Here is an 18,119-nt window from a genome sequence, read left to right on the forward strand (position 1 = left end):
ACGACAGAAATTCTGATGTCCCAACAGAATCATCCTGTCGCGAAGACCAAGAGTTTTGAAGTCGCAACAGAAACGTTCTGTCGGGCAACAAAAGTTCTGAAGTCATGACAACAAACAGCTTTCCATCGTGACAATGATTCTGACGTCGCAACAGGAACTCTCTGTAGGGACTACATATTTTCGGTCGGGGCATCAGAAATGTGCCACTTTCTGTCGCAGCGACATAACTTCTGACGCCGCGACAGAAGCGCTTTCAGTCGCGATGCTTCAAAATTGTATATCAATTTCGCATCGGAGGTGTACCCTGTACTTTTCTCTTGTGCGGTATTCAACCGTGGTTCTCTGAAGCACGATTGCTGAAACGCGGCAATGCTGATAGCACCGACACCAGTATTAAATTCGATGTGGCCAATTGTTATGATTGTGCCTTGACGACGAAGCACAATAAACGTCCTACCAGCCTCCTAAAAATCGGCCGCTGATGAAAATTATACCATGTGGAGGAATGGCTGCGTATCCGTTTTGTGTTATTTGGTAAGATGCAGAACACAGGACTGTGGACTTACATGCGCCGTTACACTGACACAGTTAATTTCCCAGAAATATTGCATAAGCTTTTACGAAGCGAAAAAGAAGTTTTGGGTTGTTCCACAAAGTTGCGTGAAAAGCTAGCTGTCTTGCTCGAGTCTCATTATTCTGGTACAGCGCTGCCGAGAGAAGCCAATATGCTGTTAGAATGGACAATCATCCACGAATGTTTATGTAGCTATCTTGCATTGAACACAGAATTATATGCGCGCTCAAAAGTTTAGAGCGAGAGACAACTGTCGAAATTAGCAATAACAGCCTAACAGTGTCTCCGGTCACCGTTGTCTATTTCTATATTTCTTATTTAATATAGATATCCTACAGCAAGATCGATGTTCTAGTACTACACAATGTACCTGTCGATAGTAAGAACACCTTTTTTTTCTAGAGATGCGGCAGTTGACGCGGTGGAGTGAAACCGCATCTGGGCTCTTGAAACGCAAATGTAAACATAAACGCAAAGTATTTATATAGCTAAAATATACGCCAGAAAGCGTTCTCTACATGGTGCAGTGGTAAGATGCTGGGCTCGAGCTCCTCCGGTCCGAAGTTCGAATTCCGTGCGGGAAGGTATTTTTAATTTCTCTTTTTTCTACTAACAAATTTACACAGCTTTAAAGAGATCTGTGTCAATATTTTATTAAATATTGATCAAGAACTACAGGACGTCACACTACAGACAAGAGAACGACATGATAAAATTTCCTGTTGTGTTTTTCAAGCGGGCTGTCACAACCTATATCGACACTTAGGGCAAAATGGTTATCAAACACACCTGATGACGAAACTCCAACCCTCTTTGACCCGCCCTGGTTGCTATAAGCGTCCTTGGAGTTGTGCTTAGTATTAAGCACGAGGTCGCAGGATCAGATCATGGTTCTGACACGTAAAACGCGACAAAATGAAAAGAAAAGAAAAGTTCCAACGTCTCCTTTTTGTGCGGCACTGCCTTCTTGAGATATTTTGAGAGGACCGATGGGTCTCAACACCATGACGTAAAAGATGTCAGCATTATGCGCATAGCGCAATGGGTCCGCGCCGTACTCACCACCGCAGCTTGAAAAGGCCGCGTGAAACATGAGGCAATTGGGCAAGCGGTAATCCGAAACGCGCTGTTTCCAAAGCAGTCGACACTGTACGCGATGCAATTTTGTTAGGACTGTGAGTGAGGTTTCACTAGCCGCTGTCATATCGTTGCGCAGTAGGGAATGCCCGAGTACGGCCGCGCGAACCACAAAAGTGTATTGTAGTACACAGATCAAGTCAAAGCGATGGCTACGCGGTGGCCGATCACCGTCGTGCTGCGCAGTGGGGCAGGTAGCTTTCTTGTGAGGTTCCACACTACACGAAACACTCTCCGACGGCAGCCAAAGTTACCTTGTAAGCACGCATATAGACACACACGCAGAACTACACACTAAGAAAAAAAGAGTATCCCTTACTCTTTTTGAAGAGTCAGGACTCGTCACGTATATGACACACCTTGTGGGAGACACCCGAACTCTCTTTTGGCAGAGAGTCCCGAGACTATCTGTGCTCGATACAAGGTGTTTACGTGACTCCACACACAATAGTCATGCATAATCTGTTGTAGTAGTAGCCTATAGCCTCTCAACAGGGTCACAAGACTAGTGCTGAGGGAGTCCGTTAACAATTCTAGATGAGTCAGACGACTCAAGATAAAGTGTCACATGAACACTGCAAGAAGGATTCAGGTAACTATTCTAGATGAGTCTGATGATTCCAGCAGTGTGTGTCAAGTTACCCTTAGTGCGTGGTGCCGGTCTCTTGCAAATAAAGTAAAGTAACTAATTCATGTAAGTCGTTTCACTCTTGGATGGCAGTGTCGAGCCGCTTTTCAATATGTGTCAACAACTCTTGCTGTATATACACACGACTTCGGCTAGTTCTCAAGAAGACTACTGTGAAAAGTCAACATAGGATAACAAAGAATCCACAGTAAACTTGCCAAAAAGCACATGGCAAGTTAGCAAGAAAAACTTAATATTTCATCAATCTTTGTTATTGTCTTCTGGAAAATTCAAATGTATCAGTCAGCACAGAATCACTATGAAAGCACGACAGTTCTCATTACCATGAAACTGGAATCAATAGCCAACCAAACAAAACAGTCTTAAATAAGTATCCAATATGTAGCCTGCAGCTGCATATGCATGACACTGCGATGCCACTCAGAACCATAATGAGACCCCAAAATATTATGTAACTCTTGTAGAAGTTCAATTCACCACCTCACAAGTATCTTATAATATGTCAAAATATTTATAAGTTCAACCTATTTCTCTAATCTAAAAGTCTTAACTTACGACTTAACATTCTAAGCAAGTAAGCTACGCATAATAAGAAAGGATGCATTTATGTACAAAGGAGACCCAGATAATGAAGTGCAATAAAAACAACATTCAAACTTAGATTACATAATCTATGCATTATACTATGCTTGCTGAAAACAACTGGTTGGCAATTGATAATCCAATCCAACAGTAAAAGAAACTGTCTTACCTTATGGTACACTTGTTGGCACTTTTCCCACACAATTTCTGCGTGTTAGCGTTAGACGAAAATTGATCTGAAAAACACCATATTAAAAAGTTGTGCATCAATTTTATTGTCATACAACATGCAACAGTGTATAAAAACTTCATAACTGACAAAATTACAAAAATAAATACAGCAACACTTATACTGGTCAGTAATTTATGCTGAGAAACATACTTTTGCCAGACTAAGTATATTAGCTGACACAGACAATTCCACAGGTAGAAATAACCGTTAATACAAAACTTTCCATATTGCAAACAGGTTGACAAAATAAGTAGCACAGGTAGCTTTATTTTGGTACGGCAAAGATAGCGCATGAATGATGAGGTAAAGGGAGGAAGCACAACACATAAACAAACTATACCCAGCTGCATTCACGCATCTCTAACAATACACACAGTGCACAAAGATCCAAAAGAAACAATGAGGAAGATGTAAGGAAGGCTTCTTTACTCATCACAAGTCATCCTGTAAGAGCACATTATGCACTCACTGTAATCTATCCTCAGGACACACAACAATAATTTACAGTAAGTGCCACATTAACAAATCACTCATACAACGTTCTCGTGATTTCCCTTATTCCAACCTTACCTTAGCAAGGATGACTGAGTTACGTAAAGCCTTCCTATGGCTTGGCACATATACAGAAAGAAGTGTTTCTATAAACACTGGAGGTCACGGATGGATGACTGACACATACCTCTTTTAATTCTTATGTTTTGTCATTATGATTATCTACAACACTAGTCTTTTGCAGAGTGAAAAACGTCCAGATAATACACTGTGGGCAACCAAGTGTGAATACCCGTGCTCGATTTCTACCTTTCTTTGGTGTCCTAAGGTAACAATGGCGCAAAGGATTGTTTTCCCAATGTATGCGTTCCCACATAACAGGAGGATATGATAAGCCATATTAATGGCGCGTGAAATAAAACATCTATGCTTAACTTTCCACTGCCCCTCCAATCTGGAGTGATTTTCTTTTGCTTTCTTGTGTACAGTAGCACAGGTGCTACGTAGTCCCCTTGGTGTCCAAAGCAACTCTCACACCACAACAGGATGTTAATTTTTTTTCTAAGTGAAACTCTGGTTATGGGGGACAACTGCGCACTTATATTTTGGCATTGTATCTTAATAATGCGGTTGACCTTTAACCTTAGCCACTTTACTACTTTTCTGCAGGTGCAGACAGGCCATTGCACCAATGTTAGGTTACGAAAACACCAGATCAGGGTAGAAAGCAAGAAGAGATATTTATAACTTGGGTGCCCACTGTGCACTGCGTGGATGTTTCAATGAACGATAAGACTACTTGGTAGATAAACATATAAAATATAAGAGATGAGAAGAGATAAGGGAAAGCTCGAAGCCTAGCAAATTATTAATGGGTATATTATAGGCAAATTAAATTTCTTGATTCCCAGTGTTGAAGAAACAGTTTTTCAGAGTATGTGCGCAGGCAACCAAGTCACTGATGCTCACAAAGGCAACAAAATAAAAACAAGCAAGATTACAAGAACTTCGAACTTGTAACCTAAAGTAAGACACCTCGCATGACTGATTTATGTATTTACTGAGCATAAATTACACCTAGCGCATATTCTGCTTATACAAGATGACAGACAATGAGTATCTGTTGCTTTCTCTCTGGGGCATTTGGCTCTTGTGAACACATGCACATTATATGGCACAGCTACGTGGATGTAGCGGGGCATAGTGGTGAGTCAGCATCAGTCTGTTTATATGGTCCTGCACTATTATCGTTATAATTAACAATTAGCAAAAAGCCTAACTTTCGGGTTGATCAGCTGTATTTTTAACAAAACATACTGACAGATTTCCCTGTTTCTTGCTAACATAAAGAGGCAGGTACATCATTTCACATTTCAAGAAACAGTTGAGCAACAGAACAAATGCTGAAGACAGAAAGTCTACAATGACGAGTACCTTTATTAATTAATGCCATGTACTAGCTCTTTCTGTAAATGAATACCTCTATTACCAAAAATTGTAGCCCGAAAAAATATTTGGAAAATATTTACAAAAGTAACAGAGATTAGAACTGCATCCTAATTGCAAATTTCTTCCTAAACAAGATCACAATAATTGAAGTTTTAATAATTTCAGCAAAATGGATTGTTAGTTTGTAGGAGTCCTCAGACTGACAGCTCTGAAATATTTGCCGCCATACTTGGTGGAACATGCTTTGCTGTTCCAGATATTACTTTGCCACAAAGCCTTTTGTAAGCCTTGTGGGTCAATTCTATGTGGAAGATTAACCTATTTTATCATTGCTCTTTCGGGTTGGGTATCTCAGAAGTGGTACTATTCTGAGTTCTTACAAACTAGACGTTATTGAGTACTGTAATCAGAATGCCTACCACTGCTACAAATTTCCGTTAGCGAAAATTGTCGCACTCTCATGAAGCAGTTATGTTCAATTTTTAGCGGCAGTCACTCCTGAAACACTCAGTACAAAACACAAAACAAAGGTATGAAGTCAAAATGCAAATGGCGAACAAAGTTATAGTCGATTCTGCATTTCATAGAACTGTTCTTTTTTTTCTCTTGGTGTGCCAATACCAATTGCACATTCACAAACGTTTTAGTATTGAACTTCTAGCAAATGCAGGAAAATTCAGTGTTTAACAGCAGCCCCTGGGAAGACAGCCCAGAGTCGCTTCGACAGAAGGACTTGCCTTCAACTTTGCGCCGCTATGTTGTAGGTCACTATAACAAGGGGCATGTTTTGCTGATTGAATATTACTCGAAGCAATTTTATTATTTGTACTAGAGGTTTGAACACAGAGCAAATTGTAGAGTTCGTCATGCAAATTTTATGGATGTCATTAGTATTTCTTTACCTGCTTCTTGAGTTATGCCCTACACAATGGGAAAATACAGTGATCTATCCGGGAACTTTCTTGTGAACTAAATTTTCACAAAAAGCAGTGTGCTGTAGCTAACTCAGCTCTTTGTAGACTGCAAAGTGCCGGTATCTAATCAAACAACATCTAAAGTTACTAAAAGTATGCAAGATTAGTAGGCAGGCTGACAGGCCTGCCTACTAATCTGGCATACTTCTCATGCTATTGTGAAAAAAAATATTGAATATACTTCAATATCTTTTTTTCACAATAGCATGAGAATAACCTTATGCACTTATAGTTGTCCTATACTAAGGAAATTTGACACACGTACTCTTCAAGATATGCAGAATGCTGATAGCTAATTGAAATTGCAATCTGTAAGATTATTTAAAGTGGCCGAATATTTGTTTGTATGGTTCCAGTAATTGTACAAGCCGTTTGGATAGGTATCAACAGTTGCAGTATACAACTAGCTAAATAAGATACAGCATAACGCTATTTCTGAAAATTTTATACACAAGAAAGTGCCCACAAAAATATTTTGCCACTGTGTAGGACCATAACTAAAAAACAGCGGCTACTCAAAAATAAATTATAATTCAAATCTAATAAAAACACTTTATGAACGACAGTATATTCAGATCTCTAGTACAAATATATAAAGAAGTTGTTCCGAGGAGTATTTCTCCTTAATAAGTGGGTGTCAGTGTGTTCTACCAAAGTGTTAGAAAATGCCTTCAGGCATACCATGGCGAGTTTTATAAATAGCACAAGCACGCATCTGCCTAAAAAGCCCCACGCACTGCTTCCATTCCGTAGTCATTTTCGCACACTGTTGCATGTCACCATTTGCATCCCTTAACACTGAGTGCGCAAAAGCAAATACAGCCTATTACCGTATCTATTCGCATAATGATCACACTCGCGTAATGATCGCACCCCTAAATTTTGTTGTCAAAATTCGATTTTTTTTTATTTCCCGTGTAATGATTGCACCCCGAACTTGCCGCAGCGATATGTCATGTGCCTAGTCTAGGTACTAATGATCGCGCTTACCATCTGTCGACTGCTATGCGAGCGACTCTTCAAGACAAACCAAGCTGTCCGCACGCACCAAACATTCTTAAGCAGATGCCTCATTTCCTTCCTTTCATCACTTTCCGCACTTCTAGGAGAAAAAAAGGCTACACCCAAACTTGCCTTTATTATGTGTAGGCTTTATAATGGTTGTAGTCAACAAAAACAACAAAGAAGGCGCCTTTCGATTCTTCTCGGCTGCACTCGTGGGCACGCAACAAATCACGAGCGGTGACGATAGCCGCCACGTTTACACTGATACGTTAGAAGTGTACCCTATTCATAGGCCAACATTTGTAACACAGCTAAGATATTCGCCCACACTTAGCGGAAACGTGCCATATTAGGATAGTTGTGAAGACAAATGCCGCAGTTTCCGCAGCATGCCCGCCATGTGCTCCTATGTCACTGGCAGCTAAGCGCGCCCATCTGTTTCTGTCCCCTCAAAGTGGACATGGCTATGTTATTGCCGCAAACTTGCCGATATTATTCATTACTGATACGGAAGAAACGCTTTGAATGCACGTAATATACTCACGAGAAGAAAAAAAAAATCACGTTTGGTGCGTTCGGCTTGCTCTGCCGGCCGCCATTTGTTATTTGTCCCGCACTACATACAGCGGCAGCCGCCTATTTGTTGACCTGTTGTCATCACGTAGCAAATGCCAGATGAAAACTTTTTTCTTTTTGCGGGAAACTTAACCCGCCTAATGATCGCGCCCCTGAATTTGAGTCAAATTTTTTTTTACAAAAAAGCGCGATCATTATGCGAGTAAATAGGTTAGCACACTGAATTTTTAGCCTGTAAAGGGGTCGTATACATATGGCGCCAGCTAACTCTAGTATGACAATAAACAAATATTTGTTCTTGCAATAATGAAACCAGTCCTAAAATATGTCCTCACAAATTTGGAAATGAATGCACAAAGAACCTTGCTGATTGCCACATTAGTGTCCTAAACAAGATCTTTTGATGTTTAGAATTCCTTGTTTAATTCACTTTCTCTAGTAAATGGGCTCTGACCTAGAATAGTCAGTGTAGGAGACTAACCCAGACCTGGAACCCAATATTTAAATCTCAAATAAAGACATTCATCCCGCGACCACGTCACTCCTATGTCATCAGAAGCGTGCATCCATGGACATATAGTCTGTAAAATAAGTTTTACATGATCTGTACTGTTACTCTTGCACTAATAAATTAGGAAATGCATTTGCTATTTAAAGCACTGCTGTAAGCCTTTGTGTTTGAGAAATGCAATACTCAAGAATGTAACACAACCAATGTGTGCATGAAACCTACGATGCCTTTGGCATTTGTCAGTGTGGCAAATAGGCACTGAGAAATGTCAAGGGCATCATAGCTTTCGTGTCTCAAACCTTGTATGCGAGTATTACTGGTATCTTTGCAGTGAAAGGAAGTAACAATATTATCAGACTTATGAGGGGAACTGATGTTTCGCTAGTTTAATATTTTCTTTTTGTGCTCCTATATTCTTGACTTTTCCAAAAATAATGGGTGTTTGAAATAAGTACTCTATATTGCTCAAATTTTTCCTACACCAGAGCCCACGTTAGGTTACATTTCTTCAACACTTTGGAGCGCTGCAAATTATCAAAAGGAAGAAAAAAAATGCCATAAGTTTGCATTTTAGCCTTTTGTGTAAGAAGAATTATGAACCTATCAATTGCATGCACAAGTACAAAAGAACTACGAAAAACTAGGCATAAAGACAGACATACTCTATAATAGCAGGAATCGATGGTGAGAATTCTAATAGAAAGTAACCATTAAAAAGTAGGTACTAAAGACACCAGCAAACAAGGACGGAAGGGAGACGACAACAATGCGCTAACTTCAAGCGCTTCAAGCGTTAGCGCATTGTGTTGTCGTCTCCCTTCCGTCCTTGTTTGCTGGCGCTAAATATGCTTTCAATTTACCAACACGCCCAATAAATGGCAATGCTACTAAAGACACATATGAATTATAATAACACAAGTATTTCCTAAGAATTTGAAGAGACAAATAGAATATCTTTTCAAATCACTCCACCCCAACATTCATCTTCGCTGGTCATGCTTTTGGATAGATGGCAGCTGAGGTACAGCTGTGAAATAGGTGGAACATGTAGAGGGGTCACCAAAGGTTGCACACTGGTTGCACAGCAGGTTGCTTTTATGTCCAGACTCACTCGACACTCATGCTTTGAGCCTGGTTATATGTCGTTTGCAAGAGGCGGGGCACGAGTGTGTGGCATGGCTTGGGAAAAATTTCGAGGCAACCTGAAAAACACAGATGCACATCTATAAGCAACAAAATATTCTTCACCATTCGGCAAACCTGAAGTTTACCATCGGTACATAGCAGATAATGAAGACAGACACAGGTCACCAGACTCGACGTATACAAATAAGCAAAACTGTCAGTGAATGTAAAGAGCTGCTTATAGGATGGAATGTTTCATTTTGTCGTTTGTAGATCAATAATAGTATCTTATGATAAAGTCAAGTGTACATGGCCCTCCGTAAAAAAATTAAATTATGGGGTGTTACATGCCAAAATCACTTTCTAATTAGGAGGCACGCCGTAGTGGAGGACTCCGGAAAGTTCGACTACCTGGGGTCCTTTAATGTGCACCTAAATCTAAGTACATGGGTGTTTTCGCCTTTCGCCCCCATCGAAATGCGGCCGCCGTGGCCAGGGTTTCATCCCGCGACCTCGTGCTCAGCAGCTCAACACCACAGCCACTGAGCAACCACGGCGGGTATGGCCCTCCCCTATTTGTGTAAGTAGGCTATTCCATGCGAGCTGTCCCGACTTGGCACACGACCACTTATAGATTTTTAATTATGGGTTTTTACGTGCCAAAACCACTTTCTGATTATGAGGCATGCCGTAGTGGACGGTTCCGGAAATTTGGACCACCTGGGGATATTTAACGTGCACCTAAATCTAAGTACACGGGTGTTTTCGCATTTCGCCTCCATCGAAATGCGGCCGCCATGGCCGTGATTCGATCCCACGACCTCGTGCTCAGCAGCCCAACACACACGACCACTTGAAATTTCTTTTTGAAAAACTTGAGGCCCTTCAATTAGGACAAATGTCAATTTCAAGAAATACTTAACTTAAAAACTTTTTTTTTTACTGGCGCAAGCACTAAGTGAGATTTTGTGTAAAGCACCAAACTATGCATCATAAAAGGCATAGTCAAAAATTGGTTCTTTCATTAGGAGGGCCAAATTTTTCAGAACAATAAAGAGAGGCCTTACACCAAAAATGTAACTGCTTATTAGCCACTGCTCAGTTTATTATGCGTCAATAAAAATGGACAAAATGGCTTATAACTTTATTTTCATAGAACTGGCTTACAGCAAAAGCTGCAAATTTATGTAATCCACAGGTTTAGGACTTGTGCTGTATGCAAAAGCTGGTTTCAGGAAGATAGATTATGCAGCAGTGCACAGAGATGTGGATGAACTAGCAAAAAAGTCAGTTTTGGTTTAAGTTTTTCGGCATACTTACTATTGAGGCAGTCTTAGTAAATTTATTCCCAATACCATGTATGGGAGTACACTGTATTGCTATTAAATTGCTAAAGCTTTATCAAAGCACTTTTTGTGTTAAGCAAGAAAAAAGTTTGTACAAGTGGTCTCCTACTAGTTTCAAAATTTACATCGCGTTTCGTCTAATCCACATAGCCTCTTGGCGGCTAAGACAAAATACATGGACTTGAGCATTCCTGCACTGATAGCAGGGAGTCTAAACTGCTTTAAAGTTCATTCTTTCATTGCTGAGTGGCTACCAGCCACTTCACTCAAAACGTTGCCACTTAATTACATGTATTTACCTTAATCTTTCTGTCGGCTTCTAGCCTGCTTGGCATCATCACGAAGGCTGCCAACTCCCTAGTGGACGTAGTCAGGAGACGGTGGTGGTAGGATGCAGGGGCGAGAGCCGCCAGAGTGTACCTGCAGCAAATTTGCACAAATACTCTTAGTCCTACCGTGTCACAATTTACAAGACAAATTCAGCTGTCTGTGTAACATAGATACCAAAACAAATAAATGTAAACAGTTAGGTCCTACAACACAGCTAGAACGTCGACAAAGAAGAAATGGTACTCATGCTTATGAAAATCCAAGCAACGAAAAAAAAGAATGTGCGTCCGATTTGTGCATGGAAGCTCAGTGGAAACCTGAGCTAATGCAATCAAGTGATCTGCTAGTCAACTGCAAACCTCGTAAAATGTCATCGTATATTTTTTACACGCACTATGTTAAGCAGCATTAAAACAAGTTCAACATCTCTAAACATAAGTAAATCACGAAGCTAATTCAAGTAATGAATTCCAGTGGTCGTTAATGCAACAAAGTGCAAGCTCTGAATGAAGCTGGCCAAACTGGGTAGTGACAAATAACAATGTGGTGCTCTACATCTTGCGTTGCTGGCTTTCACTGTAGCATTAAAATACACAAGAAATTTCACATTCCTGACATTTCACCTAGCTAATTTTTATTCCATAATGCACATTACTTCAGCAAGAGCGATAATGCTGTCTTTTAATCGTAAATAGTGATAGAACAAGAAATTTTACTGCAGCCTATGTTCTGACAAGAAAACTTATCTCCTTCTCTCTGTCGAAACATTCACTCCAGCGATGCTCCTTGTTCTACGGCTCTTCATCATTTCAAGTCTCTGTCTTCCTGTGTACCTCTGTACGTTCAATGTTGTATCAATGAAATTGTAATTGCGGAGAATTAGTAAATGTAGCTGGTGAAGAACTTGGGCTTGTTGATAGATAACGACAGAGCAACTGCGCAACATTGAGATACGGACAAAGAAGGCTTATGTGTGTTGTCGTCTCCAGCCATGTCTCTCCCTTGGACTATTACTCTATATCGATGTAAAGGTATTACCCTTTGCACAATGCTGAAATGAATAAAGGCCAGGAAAGTGGACACAAAAATTACAACAAATAGCATCATGTGCTAATGAGATGTGTGAAAGTGCCTGCTACAATCTATCTCACCCATAACGTGCTGGATAAGATGGCGTCTTCTTCTGGATGTTGCCATTTCTTGAGTACCTAAAATAAAGTACACTTCAAATGGACAAAAATACACAGAACAACGGCAGTAGCCGAGCAGATAATGCATTGTTTAGTAAAAGAAAAAGTAATTGCTGATACCCCGCAGATGAAAATTCCTTTATGAAAGTAGTAGAAAAATACACTACACGTCATTTCATTCAATGCTGTGAGCGTTTCTTGGTACAAAAAAAAAGGTATTTCTGCATGAAAACAGTAAAATAATCATAAGCTTGTACTTTTAAAAAATACGCTGCAGCGACTAAGCCAACTACAGCTGTATATACTTAAAATTGTTATATGCACATTACGATAGCCAAGATAGGAAAACCTTCGGTTCATATGCAGCTCACCGGGAGGTACAACTCTGCAATCAACTCATTTCTGCTTGCCAAATATCTGCACTAACATAGGATTACAAATAAAAAGACCCTCTTTTTCGTAAAGCACCGGACTCAAAATGGAAAATCCAGTAGGAATACCACGAATTCTCTACATAACACAGCCAGGTTTTGTGAGCCTAGTAGGATTTACTATATAAAGGTTGCAGCAAATTCATGCTTTTAAATATTCACAACCGTGAAAATAAAGATTACGTATAAAATAATAACACTATACATCGGCTTATATTGTGAGCCAATGCGTTTCCGACTTACAGCCAAATGCACATTAAATTTGTTCTGTTTCAGCGCTTTTAAAGCATTATGTCTGTTCGCTCGTGCATGCAGCCGCCTTACCGCTAGGAAAATATCTGTGCTGCCACATTGCCTGACACTGCCATACAGCGTTGTATTGTTCTTATTATTCGCAGTAATATACCTAAAGCGCTAGTAAATCTTCAGACTACACAGGCTGTTTTGTCGACAACCTGTCTTCGCCTGCGACAGTCACACTGGTGCTAGTATTGTATCTACACTTCAAGTTACGCAGTATTTGATATTCTACGGATATTTCGATGCGACAGGCCACTCGTCATTGGAGTCGTTACGAACGGTGTTTATCTACGGCAGTACAGCTTTGCTATAATTTCAGGTGCTCTCCTGAGGCTTCCATCTGCCAGTAGTATTTTCGCATACATACGCGTACGCATGCCTATGAAACGTCTGTGAACTGCCAAGAGAAACGTGGCGCAAAATGTAGCCGTACCGAAAGGGACGAGTACGCGCCGTTTGTAAACTCCGAACAAAAGCTGATATGCTTACCTGAGAGGTTAAGAGAAATATGGCACAGGTAACTCTCCGCTGGTATGCACCTGGTCGTCTCTGCGTTGCGATCTCCCATATCACAAGGAAAACACAGTGCAAACCGCAACACTTCGGGCTCTTGTGGTGGGCCGGCGAGCTGCACTTGCTCGATGTCGGCAAAGACGAAATCGGCGACACGTCGTTGCTGGCAGCGGTCCTCCTCGTCGCAATCACACAGCATGGACAGAAGTTCCCACCGTAACTTCCCGCAACGCCTGGTTGGAGTCGCCCCTAACGCAGCGCTTTCAGAACCACCCCATAGAATAAAGAACCACCACTCGACGACAACGTACTCGCGCGAGATGCAACACAACTGAAACACAGCGTCATGCTATTGACGGCTTCGGTTTTGGATCATTTGTATCCGCACAACTGAGCAAAACAGTTGCGCTGGTTTCGGTTTTCTTTCCTCGCGTCGAAATAAAAACTGTTTTGCTCAGTGATAATTTTACACCACGTAAGTTTTGTTCACAAATGAAGCAGCCATGAATTTAACACGTGTCTTGAAATACCCGATACCTTTACTTCGCCGAAGCAAAGTTTGCTCGTCCGAGTGTGGTTACGTTTGAAATATCTATCGTTGGGCTGTCGGAGCCATCGTGGTCGGAGCGTGCTCGAAGTGGGAAGACGCGGCGTAATTGTGCTCAATTTGCTTAGCTATAACAGTGCGGCTGCCCTTGATCTCTGTCGAGTGCAGTTTGCTCTGATGTAAGGTAGAACTATAAAGCCGCCGACGTTACTGAATAATCTAGTGCACCTGAAGCTGCCAGAACTCCCGTATTTCCTCCACAATTTCTTGCGACTGCGTTCCGCTGTCACCAAATGCGAGCGTAGTCGTTTGGCGGAGATTTAGCAACACATTTTCCAGAAATATCGTTCACCGCTGTATCACGACGTGGAGAAGCAGCGTTGTTGGTCCTTCGTAAAATTTTCTGTTTATTGCGAATTTTGCGATAGCAGTTATATGGACAAAACCGTCGAAATATATCTGTCGGTGTTACCGTGAGCTTACGTATAAAGTCAAGTGCGATAAGATCCTATCCCGCGCCGTTGGCTGTGCGCGTTAAAGGAAGTGTTCGAGGCTGGGCCAGGCTGGATGGGCGCCCCAAGTCAAGTATCTATAGGAGGCCACGTGATAAAATGCGGGCAAGCCGGGAGAGGGAGGCGCTAGTTCAGCACGCTTCTCTTCCTCTAGCCGTTGCTCTAGCCCGGTCTTGCGCCACCCTCGCTCTGTTTTGTAGGTAATTTCCAATGGATGCAAAGTAGGGGGGGGGGGAGGAGGGGTGCTCAGATAGCGCAATTTTTCGGAGTCGCTTTGAAGGAAGAGGCAGCAGAAGCGTTCGGTCCGCTCTGTTCGCGCCCTTCGTCACGCCAACGCTGTGACAGCGAGTGTTCGCGGTCATTGAGTGAGATCTGTTGATGTTTGCACGTGCGCGCGAGGCCCAGTGCTTGCTAATTTAAGGAGTAAGCGAATGTTTACTGCAGTTTATTCAGCCAATGAAACTAAGAACCTTGGTTCGTGCACTAGTTCGTGCAGTGGTTCATGGAGCATTGGGGTGAAACTGCTATATTTTTGTTTTTATATTTCTAGCGGGTTCCAAAGCAGTGTTGCGTACGCTAATATTTCTTTCTGGTCGCGGAACGCAACGCGCTGCGGTAGCCCAGTGGCTTTGGCGTTGCGCTGCTGAGCTCGAGGTGACGGGTCCAATCACAACCGCGGCAGTCGCATTCCAACGGGGTCAGAATGCGAGAACGCGCGTGTACCATGCATTCCATACACGTTAAATAACCCGAGCGGCTGAAAATAAATTTGCAGCTTTCTATTACCGTGCGCCTCATAACAAGATCTTGATTTTGGAACTTAAATCTGCAAAATTTAATTTAAAGTCGCGGAAAAACATTTATAATCAACACTGATGAGTGCGCCTACTGAACTTGTTATCTCGTTGCTGTGCTCTCTTTAGTAGCCAATACTTTTTTTTAGATTTACTTATGGTCAGAATCCAGTGTGACGAATCCAGGTCTTCCTTAGCATAGGAAACTACCTATCGCTTAAGCGTGTAAGGTATCAGCAAACATTGTCAAGGAAAATCAATATATAGAGTTCGATGTAATTGCAGAACATGACAAGGATGAAAGAATGATACGCCGCATTACAACCAGGACAGGAACCCGAGGGCCTGCTTAAACAGAAGAGGTTATCTGGTATTTCTTCTCCTGCATTAAAACCTTTCTCTCGCCACACTCATCTCGAATATCACAGGAATCGCGATCTTCCACGACGACTCTTCACGTACCATTGAGAGTCAAACCAACCATGCGCAAATGTTGACTCTTGGTTTCTGATTCTACTCGCGCAAAGGTGGGTCTTCGTAAGAAAAAAGAGAGTCAAGTTGTCATGACTCTCTTTTTACTCTCTTTTTTCTTAGAGTGTACGATGAGCAAAACAGGTGCCGTCACCGGCGCCGACGACAGTGCCGCTTTGCGGGCTTTGCCTTCAGTTTCACTTTTAGTTGATGGGAAAACGAACAGAAGCGAGGACATTCTGCGGCCGAAGCCGTCGAAGTTTTGCATGGTCTCGTTTCTGAAAACAGCTCGTCAGATGCCGACCGGGGGTTCTGGCAGCACGACAGGACATTGTGGTCGACGAGACAAACAAATCGTCTATTATATCGCCCTAAATAAGTTGGCTTGCACTGCGGAAATGTATAAATTCGCAGAGAGAAAAGAAAGAGAAAAATAAGCACTTGGACAATATATGTCTTCTTTCTCGCGTCCTTCTCGCAGATGTGTAAAAGCAAAGAAAATAACGTATAAAATAAGAAACAGAACTCCATTTACGCTAAAAAGAGGCCTCTATCTTCTTAACTCGCTCTCAAAAATGATGTAGAATTGAGGTTCTTTCTCCTTTCATCGCCATTTTTAAAGGGAGAGAAATGGAGGACGCTGAACATTTCTGCACCACTGTAAGGGAGCACGGTTTTCAGGCACGTAGTGTCAAGGGAGGTCACATCCCTTAAAATGCCTTTCTCGTCTCATTTCTCGTTGCAGTGTTTGAATCTTCGCGGTTTTGTGACGTCGCGTGACAGACAGGCAAAGTAGGCAGAGCCCGCAAACGGTTGACCAATGGCAGAGTATTGTAGTGGAAAAAACATCGAATGAGGAATAATCGTTTTTCAGTTTGGTGTAATCATGCATAATCAATGTGAACAAATCGTATCAGATGGGGCGTTTTCGCAGTTTTCGTGACGTCGCGTGAGAGACAGGCGAAGTGGGAGCGGCCCAAATTTTTTTTTGACCAACCATAGAGGGCTAACTGCGCAATTGGAATAGAAAAGGTTGGAATAGCTTTAAGTTATAGCGTCTATGGGCACCCCATATTCCTTCAGGGAAACGATTGAATTATATTATTGTTAGCAGTATTACTATATTACATGCTCGCAAAACCGTATGTAAATATATAACCACTGCAATTATATTCCATCCTCCGAGGATGCGGAATTCTGTTGGGGGCATCTGAGATAATGCCATTGTTCTCATGTGTTTCAGATATGCACAAAGATCTTGAAGCAACTGTATCCATAATAGTAGTTAGGAATAAAACCACAGCCATGTGATCAGCGTGCTGAGTTGTAGCTGATTGTAGCTACAGTTGTTTGCAGTTGATTGTAGCTACAGTAGATTGTAGTTGTAGCAGTTGTAGTTGAAAAACGGTTTAGTAAATTTGTGATGAAAATCATTTTGCAACAAAAGCGTCTTGCTGCTTCTTTTACAGAGGCCGCCATGACTGTTCTAGGGCTTGTACTTTTGGCAGTAGCCCTCTTGGAAATGTTTTTTAACTCGAGTGCTCTGAAGATCGATGTGGCGGATGGAGGTTACGTCGACCTCCTGGTTGGCGTGCAGCAGGATATCCCGGAAAATGAAACCATCATCTCCAACTTGAAAGTAAGTGCATGGTTCCGTGCTTTATTTTACGCTCCCCTCAAATAATGTTCTGGATTACCACCATTAAACGAAATGACCAATTGCTGTCATTTGTCTTGTTACCGTGTTCATCCTTGTTCGACACTTATGTACAATCTCAATCCGACAACTGTTAGGTTAGCATTTCGCTTTTTTATTGCGATAACAAGTATATGTACATTCAGGTGCCTTCACGCTGATGTAATCGCCATCGGAGTCACCTTATTGTTCCATAGGACGTGCAATTGCGATAACATCGTGACCGAGCCGCTTATACGCTGGGTGCCAGTGAAGGCGTGTGACGTTGTACCGAGGACGGTGACTCATCCCCGCACGCGCGAGGAAGAAAGGCACAGAGGAAGCACGCTGTCTTCATTGATGCGCAAGGCACGGGGGCGGGGTGTATTCGGCTCCGGCTGCTCCTGAATATGGGGCGGCTGCGAGGCCCCAATCTTAAAAGTGGCCGGCGATGGGAACAGGGTGCGCCGAGTGGGCTGATAGCTCAGTGTGTACTGTGTTCTCACCACTAAATTCGCGTTGAAGCGAGAAGAAGCACACTGATTCGTTCGCTTGCTGTTGCTGTCACGCTTTCGCACGCCATCGTAGGTGACATGGAGTTTCCGTTGTCATCGAGTAAGATGTGTTAATATTTGCTTGTGCGCGCGTGACAACATGTTTCTTCATTTAGTTAGCAAGCAAATGTTTACAAGTTTACACGGCGA

General features: G+C 42.0%; 1 protein-coding gene across 3 annotated transcripts in view; it reads left to right on the plus strand.

Annotated features, from left to right (window-relative positions):
- The window catches only part of LOC139061299 (calcium-activated chloride channel regulator 1-like), a 332,028-nt gene that overhangs the window by 78,579 nt on the left and 235,330 nt on the right, over positions 1-18,119 (plus strand). For all 3 annotated transcript variants that reach the window (XM_070541075.1, XM_070541076.1, XM_070541074.1), the window contains one exon: positions 17,210-17,379. In XM_070541075.1, coding sequence (XP_070397176.1) covers positions 17,218-17,379 — 162 coding nt within the window. In that variant the 5' untranslated portion in view covers positions 17,210-17,217. The remainder of the gene's footprint in view (positions 1-17,209; positions 17,380-18,119) is intronic.

Source organism: Dermacentor albipictus, chromosome 6 (assembly GCF_038994185.2).
Source record: "Dermacentor albipictus isolate Rhodes 1998 colony chromosome 6, USDA_Dalb.pri_finalv2, whole genome shotgun sequence".
NCBI lineage: Eukaryota > Metazoa > Arthropoda > Arachnida > Ixodida > Ixodidae > Dermacentor > Dermacentor albipictus.